This window comes from Hyla sarda, chromosome 10 (assembly GCF_029499605.1).
Source record: "Hyla sarda isolate aHylSar1 chromosome 10, aHylSar1.hap1, whole genome shotgun sequence".
Taxonomy (NCBI): Eukaryota; Metazoa; Chordata; class Amphibia; order Anura; family Hylidae; genus Hyla; species Hyla sarda.
In genome coordinates this window covers 85,916,733-85,932,202 of record NC_079198.1, presented here as the reverse complement: position 1 = coordinate 85,932,202, position 15,470 = coordinate 85,916,733, and the positions used below count along the sequence as shown (strand labels likewise).

The 15,470-nt window shown below is 42.4% G+C and overlaps 1 protein-coding gene across 1 annotated transcript in view; it reads left to right on the top strand.

Annotated features, from left to right (window-relative positions):
* Nucleotides 1-10,982, top strand: part of LOC130293546 (5-hydroxytryptamine receptor 3A-like) — a 61,173-nt gene extending 50,191 nt beyond the window's left edge. Inside the window, exon 9 of the mRNA XM_056542356.1 lies at nucleotides 10,460-10,982. Coding sequence (XP_056398331.1) covers nucleotides 10,460-10,743 — 284 coding nt within the window. The 3' untranslated portion in view covers nucleotides 10,744-10,982. The remainder of the gene's footprint in view (nucleotides 1-10,459) is intronic.
* Nucleotides 10,983-15,470: the final 4,488 nt, after the last annotated feature.

The window sequence follows — 15,470 nt, the reverse complement described above, 5'->3', positions numbered from 1 at the left end:
GTTGGTCTTCCTGATCTTTCTGGGCCTTTTTCAGGTGTGGACAACCAGGTGATTTCCATTAATATGACTAGACCTTTATTTTCAGATCATAGCCATAGAACCACGATTCATCTTTGGTTATGACCCTATTGAGGTCACTCATTTTGAATGAGACGGCCACACAGTACAAATCTAGCACCCCCACTAGCTGGTGTAGTGAAGTTGTCATTGTTCATGCTTGTGCATCCCAGTCCACTCTTTTGGCCGTTGTGTAAACCATTCTGATCATCTTACCAATGGCTGGATACTTTTCAGATTGAAGTTGTATGTTACGTCAATCTTTAGCAATCAGGTCAAATGTCTAGTTTAAAGTGTGTGCTCTTGGTTTGGCATTGACTATGCATTTAAAGGCAATTCCTCTCTGCTGCTTGGATGAAATTCATTAAAGGGGTACTCCACTCCTAGACATCTTATCCCCTATTGAAAGGATAGGGGATAAGATATCAGATCGCCGCGGTCCTGCTGCTGGGGAGCCCCGGGATTGCCGCTGCGGCACTGCGCTATCATTGCTGCACAGAGCGAGTTCAATCTGTGCGTAATGAGGGGCAATACAGGGGATGGAGCAGCGTGACGTCAAGGCTCCGCCCCTCATGACATCACGGCCCATCCCCTTAATGCAAGTCTATGGCAGGGGGGTGTGACGACCGCCACGCCCCCTCCCATAGACTTGTATTGAGGGGGGGCGGGCCGTGACATAACGAGGGGCGGAGCCATGACGTAACGATGCTCCGGCCCCTGTATTGCCCGTCATTACGTGCAGAGCGATCTCGCTCTGTGCAGTAATGATAGCGCAGTGCCGCAGCGGCGATCCCGGGGCTCCCCAGCAGCATGACTGCGGCGATCTGACATCTTATCCCCTATCCTTTGGATAGGGGATAATATGTGTAGGGGCGGAGTACCCCTTTAATCATTGGGTTCATCCCTAATCATAGGGTCCATGATGTTGCTGGTTCATTCATTTAGAGCTCTCTTATTCTCGTGCCCAAATTTTCATCCCTTGCTAAATGTGCTGTGCTTTTTGGATAAGTAGGACTCCTATGATGGTTTATATTGTCCATCGGAAAGGTGCATAGAGGTCCATAGGGCCCAAAAACATTTGTATAATTTGCCTCATTCATATGTATCTTAATGAATTCAGAAGTAAAAGTTGCTACAATGCCCATACACTTGTAGGAATCTTAGAACTCTAGTGCTACACAAGAGATCAATAGTGCTACATGTACACAGCCTTAAAGTATTTCTATAAAAAAAGCTGTGGAAATAATACTTGACATTTATATAATACATACTGTAGATACTAAGTGGAAAGTAAACCTACAGTTTCGTCCTGTTAAATCAAGGTACAGCTCTTGCCTCAGTTTTCACAAGCTCCAGGCTAAGTTTCTACATTTATGTAGTTATCTTTGAAAAACAGATTCTTCTGTCTTCAATTGACCTAATGTTTGAAATGTCTTATATTAATATACCGATTCACCATGTGGCAATATTTATGATATGTAGGAACTTTATCTTTATTTTCTATGGTGTACCTAAAACAGAGGTTATCCCTTCGCAATGATAAATCCCCCCCCCCCTCAATTATGGTGCCACATATTGCTACTATAATATTATTACTGTTTCCCCTCTACACCGTCTCTATGACCCTTCAGATCTGTAAGGAATATAATTTAGGAGTAAATCTTGCACAAGATGATTTGTGTAATGAATTTTTCTGTTCCCTGAATTTTTCGGTTCCCTGAACAGCTGATGAAACCTGAACAGCTGATGAAACCTGAACAGCTGATGAACCCTGAACAGCTGATGAAAATGCTGAGTCACCTCAAGCACTGTGACGTCACGCCTGCGCCGGCGTGTGACATCACGCTCCGCCCCTAAATGCAAGCCTACGGGAGGGGGAGTGATAGCTATCACGCCCCCTCCCGTATGCTTGCATTGCAGGGCGGAGGGTGACGTCACACGCCGCCCGCCCTGTAGTCGCATAACCAGTCCCGGAGCGAACACGCTCCGGGGACTGATTACAAACGGCACCGTAATCATGATCCCGGGGGTCCCAAGCGGCGGCACTCCCGCGATCAGGCATCTTATCCCCTATCCTTTGGATAGGGGATAAGATGTTTAAGCATCGGAGAACCCCTTTAAAGCTCATAAAATGAAAATGAACTTGGTTATAACTAACACAAAATATCTTGTGACGTCCTGAATCACGAATGGAAGGGCACAATCTAGAAAGAAAGAAAAGAATCTGTAAAACTGTTAATCTGGGAAGTAACTTTATTGTGTTATGTTTTTTTTTCTTCTTGTGTACTTGTTATGCATTGTGTCAGATGGCAATACCTTACCATTTGAAACCGTTTGGAAAATGGGTAACCGGGGAAAAAAAGAATCAACATTGTGAAAAAGGGGTTAAACAACCATTGTTTTGAAATAAGAAACCTGACAAAAAGAGTAAATCTACACTAGAAATAAGTCCTATTTATACAGTGTTCCCTCAACTTACAATAGCCTCAACATACAATAGTTTCAACATACAATGTTCTTTTCTGGACCATTGTAACTTGAAACCAGACTCAACATACAATGCTATGGTATCTGCGAAACATGTTAATGGCTGGAAGAACTGACCAATCAGAATGGATATTTCACTGGTAATACCCCTGTATTACTGAAGCGTATGCACTGACTGGTGTCTGTTAGTGCCCCCTACTGTACAGGGAGGTATTACATGTTCTTTACTCTTTACCTGTGCCAGAGTTAGCTGCTCCTTTGGGCATCAGGTGAGGGCGGCTCCATTTTCCTTTTTTTAGGACATTGCGTGTTCTGTACAGGACCCTGAAGAAGCTTCTGTCCTCTACATAGACCAGTGTTTCCCAAAGAGTGTGCCTCCAGCTGTTGAAAAACTACAACTCCCAGCATGCCCGGACAGCCGAAGGCTGTCCGGGCATGCTGGGAGTTGTAGTTTTGCAACAGCTGGAGGCACCCTGGTTGGGAAACACTGAAATAGACAGTGATTTACAGCTCCCAGCAGATCTTTATTACTTTTATATGTAAGGATTTGCTTTATCTACATTAGTTATCTACTTATTTATCTTTAATCCTCACTTTTTCCTATTTTTGAATGACATTTTGGTGGCTTCAGAACCAATTACCAGGTTTCCATAGAGTTCTGGTCTCAACATACAATGGTTTCAACATACAATGGTCGTCCCAGAACCAATTAATATTGTAACTTGAGGGACTACTGTATAGTATACTTTAATATACTTTAAAGTTATTTGATGCAATTCAGGAGTTTAAAGTACTTATATCTGAGCAGCATTGTACTTTACATAACCAATACATCATATAGCTCGGCTCCATGGAGGTTGTTGCCCAGCTTTTTAAACCAACCCTAAACTAGATCTGCCTAGTTGTGCACTGATATATATTCCTAAATCCCACGGTCCTAGGGAAGCTGCGTAAACAACGATATAAAAAGAGTATATGGCCACAGATGCCTCTTACATGCTACCTGACCGAAAAGTAAATAGGAACATAAAAGTCCCTTTTTCCAGGTGGAATACTAACCCTGCACTGGTAACTTGCATCAGGTACTTTCTCATTGCCCAACTAACAGGTTGCATTATAGTCAATGGGATATAAGCCCCAACTCCTCATACCATCAGATCCGTAACTTAAGATGAAGGACACTGGTGGGAAGGGGCTACTTAGTGCCTGCAAGAGTTTTGCTCCTTTCTGCAGCTCCCTAATCCCCTAATGACAAGGCAAGAAATTAACATTTTTAGGTTTTCATTTTTTTCCTTTTGTGTCAGTTTTGGCATTTAAACCGTTAAATAGCTGTTCCTGCTATTAGCGGTGGCCCTCAGCTGCTGGAAGCAAATAGGAGGCGCCAGATTTGGAGTGGGCTTGAGTCCCTCCCAATCACATTACATACATTCTAAATGGCCCTAGGACAAGTATACCCATCCTCGGTCGTTAAGAGGTTAAAGGGAGGGGTGGAGACCCCTGACTGACATTAGATGCCGGCGAGATGCCGGGGGTATACCAACAACGCTGCCTAAAAAAAATAAATGCCATTTTGGGCGACTATTACCAAACTCTATATCAGGGAGATGATCTAAACAGGGAAAAGGGCCGTGCCTTTTTGCAGTCACTCGATTTACCTCGCTTATCTGAGGAAGATCTAGCTTATTTGAATGCTCCAGTTACTTTAGAAGACGTTACAGCGTCTATCGGTGGACTGCAGAGAGGTAAGGCACCAGGGCAAGATGGCTTTGGACCAGATTTTTATAAATTGTTGGGAGAGGAAGTGGCCCCTACATTAACATTACTGTTTAACTCTATACTAAGTGACAAGCATATGCTACCGTCTGGGGACATGGCGTATATCAAAGTCCTACCCAAGCCGGGTAAGCCCTCTGACTTCGCATCATCCTATCGGCCGATATCACTCATTAACCAGGATTGCAAACTGCTTTCTAAAATATTGGCTGATAGGCTGGCGAGACTCCTACCAAAACTAATTGGAGCGCACCAGGTGGGATTCATAAAGGGGAGGTCAGCTGTTACTAATATTAGGGCGGTTATTGCTGCCCAGGACATAGAAACCAGGCAGGATCCCTCCAGGACTCCCCCAGCCTTGCTGGCTATAGACGCTGAAAAAGCATTTGATAACATCAGCTGGCATTGGCTGGGGGATGTCTTGGACAGATTTGGAGTTAGAGGGACGTTCAGGGAGTACATTCAGACCATGTACAGTGCCCCGGTAGCAAAAGTATATACCCCGGGTTTTCTGTCAAAGCCGATTCGTCTGCAGAAGGGTACGCGACAGGGGTGCCCATTGTCACCTCTTCTTTTCGACTTGGCCTTGGAGCCTCTGGCGCGTCACCTGATCTCCTCCACGGAGTTCGGGGGTATTAGGATGGGATCTAAAGAACTCAAATTGACGTGTTTTGCAGACGATATGCTGATCTTTCTTGAATCACCAGATCTCCACGTCCCGTCAGTATTATCCATGCTACAAGATTTTGGCACTTTTTCCGGCTTTAAAATAAACCCCACCAAATGCCAGCTGCTATTCTTGGGGACGGGTAGAATACCACGGATACCCATGCCGGTGGTGGAGGTCCCAACTTCACACATGACATATCTAGGTATACAGATAGGACGTACCACGACGGACCTGTACAATCTAAACTACAAACCCATTTTTAATAAGATTAAAAAGGACTTAGACAGATGGGCCTCTCTTCCGTTGTCTGTTGTGGGTAGAGCGCACCTGGTCAAGATGATGTGCTTCGGTAAGCTTCTATACCCCCTACAGACAATACCATTGTTGCTCCGACATGGGGACATCCGATCTCTTCAGTCACTCATAATCAAATTTTTGTGGAAGGGACGCAGGTCGCGTATTGCCTATGGTAAATTGCAACTCAGTAAATCCCTGGGAGGTTTGAACATGCCATGTATCCGCACCTATAACTTAGCGGCCCTATAAAGACATGCCAGAGACTGGATACTACATAGCTCCCATTTCTCTGACTTGACGGTGGATGGACAATTAGCAGCCCCTTGGAACCTTAATGCTTTACTACATTCCAAATACTCTGAATTACCATTGTCAGTTAGACATAGCGAGCTACTAAGGGACACAATCGCTGCTTGGAAAGCCATTAGAAAAATGTATAACTTACCCTTTGGGATTTCTCCGGTCATGTCTCTGTGGAATTCCCCAGCCTTCCTCCCTGGACATTCTAATAAACTGTTCGATAAATGGAAGGCTGAGGGAATCACTTCTATAAAAGACCTCTTACTGCCCCCAAGAGGGACTCTCATGTCATGGCCGGAGGTGCGGGACAGGTATCACTTGCCCTCCTCACAGATACTACAGTATTACCAGGCCAGAACCTTCTGTAGATCTAGGGCCTCTAATTTTGATGAACTGCCGGGGGAAGTACAGTTTGCGGACTTGTTAGGCCAACGCTCTGAGCCGTTGTCCTTATCCCATATCTATAAAGCAATGAGAGACCATGGCTCCAGAGGACTAGCAGACAGATTGTTTGATCACTGGGCCCCGACTGTTTGATCACAGACGACCTGACACCTAAACTGCTGCAGGGACTACGACACGTAAGGGATGCGATTGTGGGGGAGGACTGGAGGGAGATGCACTTTAAGATACTACACAAAGCTATATACGCCTTTAACCTCTCCCGCTGGGAAGTCCCACCTCATTATCTAAAGGCGTGTCCGAAATGTCTACTGGAGGGGGCTGACCTCTGGCACTGCCTGTGGTACTGCGACAGTCTTGATGGTTACTGGAAGGACATACAGACCTTTATATCTCAAATCTTTGACACCCATATACCTCTAGACCCATTGCACTTTATATTTCACTATATACCTCGACCGACACCAGGTGGTGCATCGCCACCCTGGCCTCCAAGGATGTGCATATTTCCTTATTAATTGGGGTGAAATGTTTATTGCGCCATTGGCTTGTAGACACAGTACCTACACTTACTGAGGTGAGAGACACTCTGCTGCATCTTTTGAGAATGGAATCACGGGAGACGCTTAAAGACCCTGACAAACTTGCTAAGTCGTTTTTTCTTAAATGGAGAAGGGTCATTGAAAAGGTTATGCCTGCTGGGGACAGGAGACATCTGATGCTCAAATATCGGATGACTGAATGGTATGCTTTGGAGTCCCTGAAGGGAACTCTTGGAGCTCTTGCTGTAGTAGAGGAATGATTACCTGCTTATATGAAAATATGATGATATTGTTTCATAACGCTCTGTTGTGTTCTTTGTTTTTGGATTTGGTATCTCTATATTTCGATTGAAACTTTACAGACCACGATGTGACATGAGATACATTGTTCTATCCTGGTTGTAGTCCTTGGTTGCTCTGTATGTACGACATAATCACATTTTAAGAATATGTAAGTCTCTTTTATTATGTTGCGGGAATCTCTGTACTGCGCAGATACTTTATGCAATCTTACTATATGACTACCTGACATGAATGTATGTACATTTGCTTTATAAAAAAGTTCAATAAATTGTTATTTAAAAAAAAAAAAAAAAAAAAAAAAGAGGTTAAAGGGGTACTCCGGTGGAAAACGATTTTTTTTTCAAATCAACTGATTCCAGGAAGTAAAATAGATTTGTAAATTACTTCTATTAAAAAAAATCTGAATCCTTCCAGTACTTATTAGCTACTGTATACTACAAAGGAAGTTGTAAAGTTCTTTTCAGTCTGACCATAGTGCTCTCTGCTGACACCTAGGTCCGTGTCAGGAACTGTCCGGAGTAGGAACAAATCCCCATAGCAAAACTCTCCTGCTCTGGACAGTTCCATACACAGACAGATGTGTCAGCAGAGAGCACTGTGGTCAGACTGGAAAGAACCAAACACCTTCCTCTGGAGCATACAACAGCTGATAAGTACTGGAAGGATTAAGATTTGTTTATAGAAGTAATTTGCAAATCTGTTTAACTTTCTGGAGCCAGCTGATTTAAAAAAAAAAAAAAAAAAATTCCACCAGAGTATCCCTTTAACCCCTGGATGTAAATGTACATCATGGTGCCGTGGTACTTAACGCACCGTGACATAGATTTATGCGCCGCCATGACCGCGATCACCGGAGCGGTGCTTGCATCATGCGCAGAAGGTCCCTGCTGCTATCAGCAGCCAGGGACCCGTCGCTAATGGTTGACATCCGCGATCACGCAGATGTCCGCCATTAACCCCTCAGATGCCGTGATCAATACACGGCATCTGCAGTGCGGTACTTTGAATGGATGATCGGATCGCCCGTAGCGCTGCCGCGGAGATCCGATCATCCAGCATGCCGGATGGAGGTCCCCTCACCTGGCTCTGGCTGTCTCCCGGGGTCTTCTGCTCTGGTATGAGATCGAGCAGACCAGCAGAAGATCATCAATAATACTGATCAGTGCTATGTCCTATACATAGCACTGAACAGTATTAGCAATCAACTGATTGCTATGAATAGTCCCCTATGGGGACTATTAAAGTGTAAAAAAAAAAGTAAAAAAATGTTAAAAAATTTGAAAAATCCCCTTCCCCAATAAAAAAGTAAAACGTCCGTTTTTCCCATTTTACCCCCAAAAAAGCGTAAAAAAGATAATTAATACACATATTTGGTATCGTCTGAACTATTAAAATATATTATTAGTTATCCCATATGGTGAACGGCGTAAACGTAAAAAAATTAAAAAAGTCCAAAATTGCTGCTTTTTTGTCACATTTTATTCCAAAAAAATTAATAAAAACTAAAGATCATGGTGCAAATAATGAGCCCTCATACTGCCCCATATACGGAAAAATTAGAAAGTTAAAGGTGGTTAAAATAGGGCAATTTCAAACATACTAATTTTGTTAAAATGGTTTGGTATTTTTTTTAAGCGGTACAATTATAGAAAAGCATATAACATGGGTATCATTTTAATCATATTGACGCACAGAATAAAGAAAACATGTCATTTTTACCGGAAAGTGTACAGCAAAACTGAAAACAAAACCTTCCAAAATTTGCTAAATTGAGGTTTTCTTTTCAATTTTCCCACATAAATAATATTTTTTGGGTTGCGCCATACATTTTATGGTAAAATAAGGGATGTAATTACAAAGTACAATTGGTGACGCAAAAACAAGCCCTCATATGGGTCTGTGGATGGAAATATAAGAGAGTTATGATTTTTAGAAGGCGAGGAGGAAAAAACGAAAATGAAAAAATAAAATTGGTCTGGTCTTTAAAGGGGTTCTCCGGTGCTTACACATCTTATCTCCTATCCAAAGGATAGGGGATACGATGCCTGATCGCGGGAGTCCCGCAGCTGGGGACCCCCGGGATCATGCACGCGGCACCCCGTTTGTAATCAGTCCCTTGAGGGGCGGAGCGTGATGTCACACGGGGGCGGGGTCGTGACATCACACGCCGCCGGCCCTGCGGTCGACCGTAATCAGTCCCGGAGCGAACACGCTCCGGGGGCTGATTACAAACGGGGTGCATGATCCCGGGGGTCCCCAGCGGCGGGACTCCCGCAATCAGGCATCTTATCCCCTATCCTTTGGATAGGGGATAAGATGTGTAAGCATCGGAGTACCCCTTTAAGGCCAAAATGGGCCTTGTCCCTAAGGGGTTAAACTCTTGCAGGTATATCTATAGGGGATATAATTTGTGTTTGTTTTTTACAGATTAGAGCCAGATAATGAAACATGTTCTTTCCTTCTAATCTGATATTGTAATTTAAAAAAAAGTTTTGTTCCTTATTATGGGGCAGCCATCTTGCCTATCCTGCTTTTGACAGCATTTAGAGATATGCTTTACATCAAGCCCCATGGACAATGACACAATAGACTGGAGTTGACCCATTGACATGAATGGGAATAAATTTTAATTATGCGTTGTGACCTGTACAGAGATCATTCTACAGGGAGGAGAAGGCTGAGCTGTGAGCTTCAACTGCAGTCTTATCTATGTACTGGATTCACCTTTCCCTGCACTCCTGTTTGTGATGATAAGGAAGACACTGCTGGAAATTAATCTGTACAATACAGGAAGAATGAGCTTTGTTTTAGGCCAGTATAAAAACTGCATGATTTTTAGGATAAATATAGATAGTAGAATGAAAAAAAGATAGAAGCCGTAAATTGGTTTTCCCATGATTAAATATTGATATACAGTGTTAAAAAAAATATCCAAAATGCTTGTTCTTAAATATTGCTGTATATTGGATTCTGGTGACTAGTGTTGCTCGCGAATATTCGCAATTCGAATATTATTCGCGAATTTCGCGGATATAGCGCTATATATTCGTAATTACGAATATTCGTTTTTTTTTGTTTTTGTTTTTTTCTTCACAGTACACATCACAGTGATCACCCCTCTCTGCTTCCAGCTTGTGTGGTGTAAAGAAGGCTCTAATACTACTGTGTGAGACTGGCGTGCAAAAATTCGCATATGCAAATTTTCGCATATGCGAATTTCCGCATATGTTAATTTTGTATATGCTAATTTTCGCATATGTTAATTTTCGCATCCGCGAATATTCGCATATGCGAAAATAAAACGAGAATATAACGAATATGCGAATATTCGCGAATATATGACGAATATTCGTCCATATATTCGCGAATATTCGCGAATTCGAATATGGCCTATGCCGCTCAACACTACTGGTGACCTGCTAGGGCTACTGAGCATTTGGGACCACCAGCTCAGGACACATTAGGTGTCCGTCATGAGAGGGAATCAAAAGAACACCAAGAGTCACTAAGTATGTAACAGAAATATATAAATGAACACAAATTAATAAATTGCTAAATATTTTTTTAATAGATGTTGATTTACTGTAACCAAATGTGTCTGTGATTGGAATGGTTTTCTCTCTTACAGCTAAACTGGCCCATTACAATTCAGAAAATGCTAAAGAGTTTGAAAGACCAGTAGGAGCCATTCTGCCAATCAAAGAAAGCTCAATTGTGGTGGACAGTATCCTCCATGAGATCGCATCCATACGGCAGTATCTAGAGAAAAGAGATGAGTACCGGGACATTGCAAAGGAATGGTTGCAAGTTGGTTATGTTCTAGATGTCCTTCTCTTCCGTGTGTACCTGGTGGCAGTGCTTGCTTATACAGTTACATTGGCAACTATGTGGTCTTACTGGCAACAGGCTTGAAAAGATTTTTCATTATGATGACCACTTCCTATATAAACCAATATTTGAAGCCATACGATAGTATGATTGTACGTTAGATGGTTAATGATAATATACATATATGGATAAAGGCAGTAGAATTCTTTTGTCGTGGTCCAGATTCACAGACTTGTATTTTAAGGACTGAGAATATATACTGTTAAAGAATACTGTTAAAGACTGTAAAAGGGGTACTCCGCCCCTCAACATCTTATCCCCAATCGAAAGGATAGCCACGCCCCCTCCCTTAGACTTGCATTGAGGGGTTGGGGTATGATGGAGATAAATTGCTTATCTCCATAGAAATATATATATATATATATATATATATATATATATATATATATATATAAATATCTATATATATACCGATTTTTCGCCGTATAAGAAGCACTTTTTCTTCCCCCAAAACTGGGGGGAAAAAGTTGATGCGTCTTATACGGCGAATACACCCCTATCGCGGCGGTCCCTGCTACCATCAACGGCCGGGACCCGCGGCTAATACAGGACATCACCGATCACGGTGATGCCCTGTATTAACCCTTCAGACGCGGCGATCAAAGCTGACCGCCGCGTCTGAAGGGAAAGTGACACTAACCCGGCTGTTCAGTCGGGCTGTTCGGGATCGCCGCGATTTCACCGCGGCGGTCCCGAACAGCCCGACTGAATAGCCGGGTTAGTGCTTACAGGACACCGGGAGGGACCTTACCTGCCTCCTCGTTGTCTTCTCCGTTCAGGGATCCCCTGTATGGCCGACGCTCTCCTTCCTCGTCATCATGTCGTCGCGTACGTGAATCGGCGTGCGTAACGACGTGATGGCGGCGATGGAGAGCAAGGATACCCGGCCGGCAGCAGAGACGTTCCGGAGCGACGGGGACACAGCGACAGCGATGGAGCGAAATCCAGGGCAGCGGTGACGGGTCCGGAGCGGCGGGGACACGTGAGTATTACCTCCTATGCAGTGGTCTTCAATCTGCAGACCTCCAGATGTTGCAAAACTACAACTCCCAGCATGCCCGGACAGCCAACGGCTGTCCGGGCATGCTGGGAGTTGTAGTTTTGCAACATCTGGAGGTCCGCAGGTTGAAGACCACTATTGGGTTCAAAATCTTTATTTTTTTAGATTTTGCACCTATAAATTGGGTGCGTCTTATACGCCGGTGCGTCCTGTAGGGCGAAAAATACGGTACTTTTGACATTTATATCTAATAAATATACTTCAGGAAAAAAAATATGACATATTATTTTTCCTTCAGCACATAAAAATAATATTTAAAACATTTGGAAAACTTCCTAATTTTAAATCATTTTGCCTAAAAATTCGAAAAATCGATGCAGTTGTTACTGCCTTTTATAAAAAGAAATACTTTCACCGAGAAATTTTAAAAGTTTTTATCGGTGAGATGCCCCTCCACTGGGCTCCACTGCAGGTTCTTTTTTTTGTTAAATGTCTATTGATAACTAGGCAGATTTCAAAGTGCAAAAAAAGGATAAAACAAGAAAAATGATAACAATTTTAATTAAAAAGTTATGCAAATTCTCTTGCACATTGAAGGGGTACTCTGGTGGAAAAAATGTTTTAAATCAACTGGTGCCAGAAAGTTTTACAGATTTGTAAATTACTTCTATAAAAAAATCTTAATCCTTCCAGTACTTATCAGCTGCTGTATGCTATAGAGGAAGTTGTGCAATTTATTTCCAATCGGACCACAGTGCTCTCTGCTGAACACCTCTGTCCATGCCAGGAACTGTCCAGAGCAGGAGAGGTTTGCTATGGGAAGTTGCTTCTACTTTGAACAGTCCCTGACATGGACAGAGGTGTCAGCAGAGAGCACTGTGATCAGACTGGAAAGAACTACACAACTATCTGTTTAGTATACAACAGCTTATAAGTACGGGAAGGGTTAAGATTTTTAAATAGAAGTAACTTTCAAATCTGTTTAACTTTCTGGCATTTGAAAACATTTGTTTTTCACTTGTTTTCCACTGGAGTACCCCTTTAACTCTTTTTACCCACACTGTTCCTCCTATTTATACCATTATATCACTCTTGTCTAAGGCAGGTACCAATATGGAGCTAAAAAGCATTGTTTGTTTGAGCTATAATAAAGTTTGTAACTGAAGTACTCCTGTAAACTTTGTTTTTTTTCCCATTTTTTCCTCTGGTTCTCTTGTTTTGACTAAACAAGTTTTGGACATACTGTATAATAATGAAATATAAAATTAAATAGCTATTTAATAGTAGGATTTGTGTTGCTATATATATAACACAGTTTTCATTCTACCAGTCCTTCATCCAGACAAAATAGTAGAAAAGAAAAAAAGACCGGAGAACGGCACCTCGTGTATTACCCTTAAACACAAACAGCAAGTGTAAATGTGGGGAAACCCACGGCACTTATAGGTGGCTGCTCACCAGATGTAAATAGAAGATGCGCATATCACCCCATATAGGGGTACTCACTGATGTCCAGGGGGGCTGCAAGCCGGAGGTCACAGGCACATAAGTCCTGACATAGTCATCAAAAGGAAAATGGAAAAGAACCTCATTCATCCAGGCGCTGCCGGTTAGGTTATCAGGTGGTGCACAAAATGATGCAATGTATACCTTGGAATATTGTATACACGAAGATTTATTTAAAAATAATAAACATACAGATTACGCGTTTTGAGGGTGACTCCCCTCTTCCTCAGATCAGGTGTGCACACCTGATCTGAGGAAGAGGGGAGTCACCCTCGAAACGCGTCATCTGTATGTTTATTATTTTTAAATACATTTTCGTGTATACAATATTCCAAGGTTTACATTGCATCATTTTGTTCATCCAGACAAGTATTCAATACAATTCACAGTGGATAATGACTGTACCATGCCATTTTATCTATTGATAACATAGTCTTTTATTCAAGTACCTTTCAAGTGTTGTAAGAAGTTTTGTCTGCTCTACTGTACATTGTACACATTGCTCTTTTGATGTATTGTATTACATGTTATTTGGAATATTTATATATTAATTCACACTATCTCTTCTAGTTCTCCTGCTAATGTACTTAATATCTGGTAGTTGTAATAATAATAAAAATAATAATAAAAAGAAAAACGTGAATTTTCCCAAAATTGTTATATTACTTTCCTCTACAAACCTAGCAAACACTTCGGGGATGTTCAACTAGCTTTTAACTTTGTGGCTAGGGTTGCCACCCAGACGGTATTTTACTGACACAGCCGGTAATTTGATGCCTCTGCCGGTAATTTTGTAGGAAAAATACTGGCCATGCAAAGGGCTGTATTTTTTTCCAGGAAAGAGCCTCTGGCCACTGTGGATAGAATCAAATGATGCACCCTTAAAGGGCTACTCCGGTGGAAAACTTTTTTTTTTTAAATGAACTGGTGCCAGAAAGTTAAACAGATTTGTAAATTACTTCTATTTACAAAATCTTAATCCTTTCAGTGCATATTAGCAGCTGTATGTTATAGAGGAAATTATTTTATTTTTTAATTTATTTTTTTGTCTTGTCCACAGTGCTCTCTGCTGACACCTCTGTCCGTGTCAGGAACTGTCCAGAACAGCATAGGTTTGCTATGGGGATTTTCTCCTGCTCTGGACAGTTCCTGATATAGGCATCAGGTGTCAGCAGAGAGCACTGTGGACAAGACAAAAAAGAAATTCCAAAAGAAAAGAATTTCCTCTGTAGTATATAGCAGCTAATAAGTACTGGAATGGTTAAGATTTTTTTTTAATAGAAGTAATTTACAAATCTGTTTAACTTTCTGGCACCAGTTGATTTAAAAAAAAATAAATTCCACCGGAGTACCCCTTTAAGCCCACTGTCCTGGCCCTGCCTGCAGCAGCCACCACAGCTCACTGTTGTAGGGTTGCAGCCCATGCTGCATAACAAGCAGCCGGCTCTGTGGCCACTTTAAAATGGTGTGCTGAAGCGGTTGCTGCAGGGACTGACGAGGGACGCCCCTGACGTTGCACCAAGGAGCTGCGCAGGAGGACTTACCTCGCCAGTTCCGCCAGCTGGCGCTGAGAGAAGCTGACAGCTGCCTTTACGCTTCACTTGAGCCTTCTGAAGACATACAGGCCAGATAAGTAGGTACAGGCAGCGGGGACACAGGGGGATCGGTGGGGGGATCAATTGAAATTAGTAAAAGAGTAGAGCACGGGGGGGGGGGATCAATTGAAATTAGTAAAAGAGTAGAGCACGGGGGGGGGGATCAATTGAAATGGTTAAAGGGTTATGGCACAGGGGGATCGATGTAAGGAGATTATAAATCAATTGGAATGGTTATGGCACGAGGGGATCAGTGGAAGGGGGGGATGAATCAATTGGAATGGTTATGGCACGAGGGGATCAGTGGAAGGGGGGATGGATCAATTGGAATGGTTATGATACGGGGTTCAGAGTTGGGGTCAATTGAAATGAGTAAAAGAGTATGGCAGGGGGGAATCAACTGGAATGATTATGGCACAGGGGTATCAGAGGGGGGAATTAATGTGACATCATGCATATATAATTAATTATGCAAATTAGCATAGCCGGTATTTTTGGGCAAGAAAGGTGGCAATCCTATTTGTGGCTTAAAAGAAGAACATTTTAGATTTGTGAAAGATATATCTGACCTAGGGCGATGCGGTCAGAGAAAACCATACCTTCAAAGAACCAGGTAGCTTGAAATCGATCTTTTCACCTGTGTATTGACT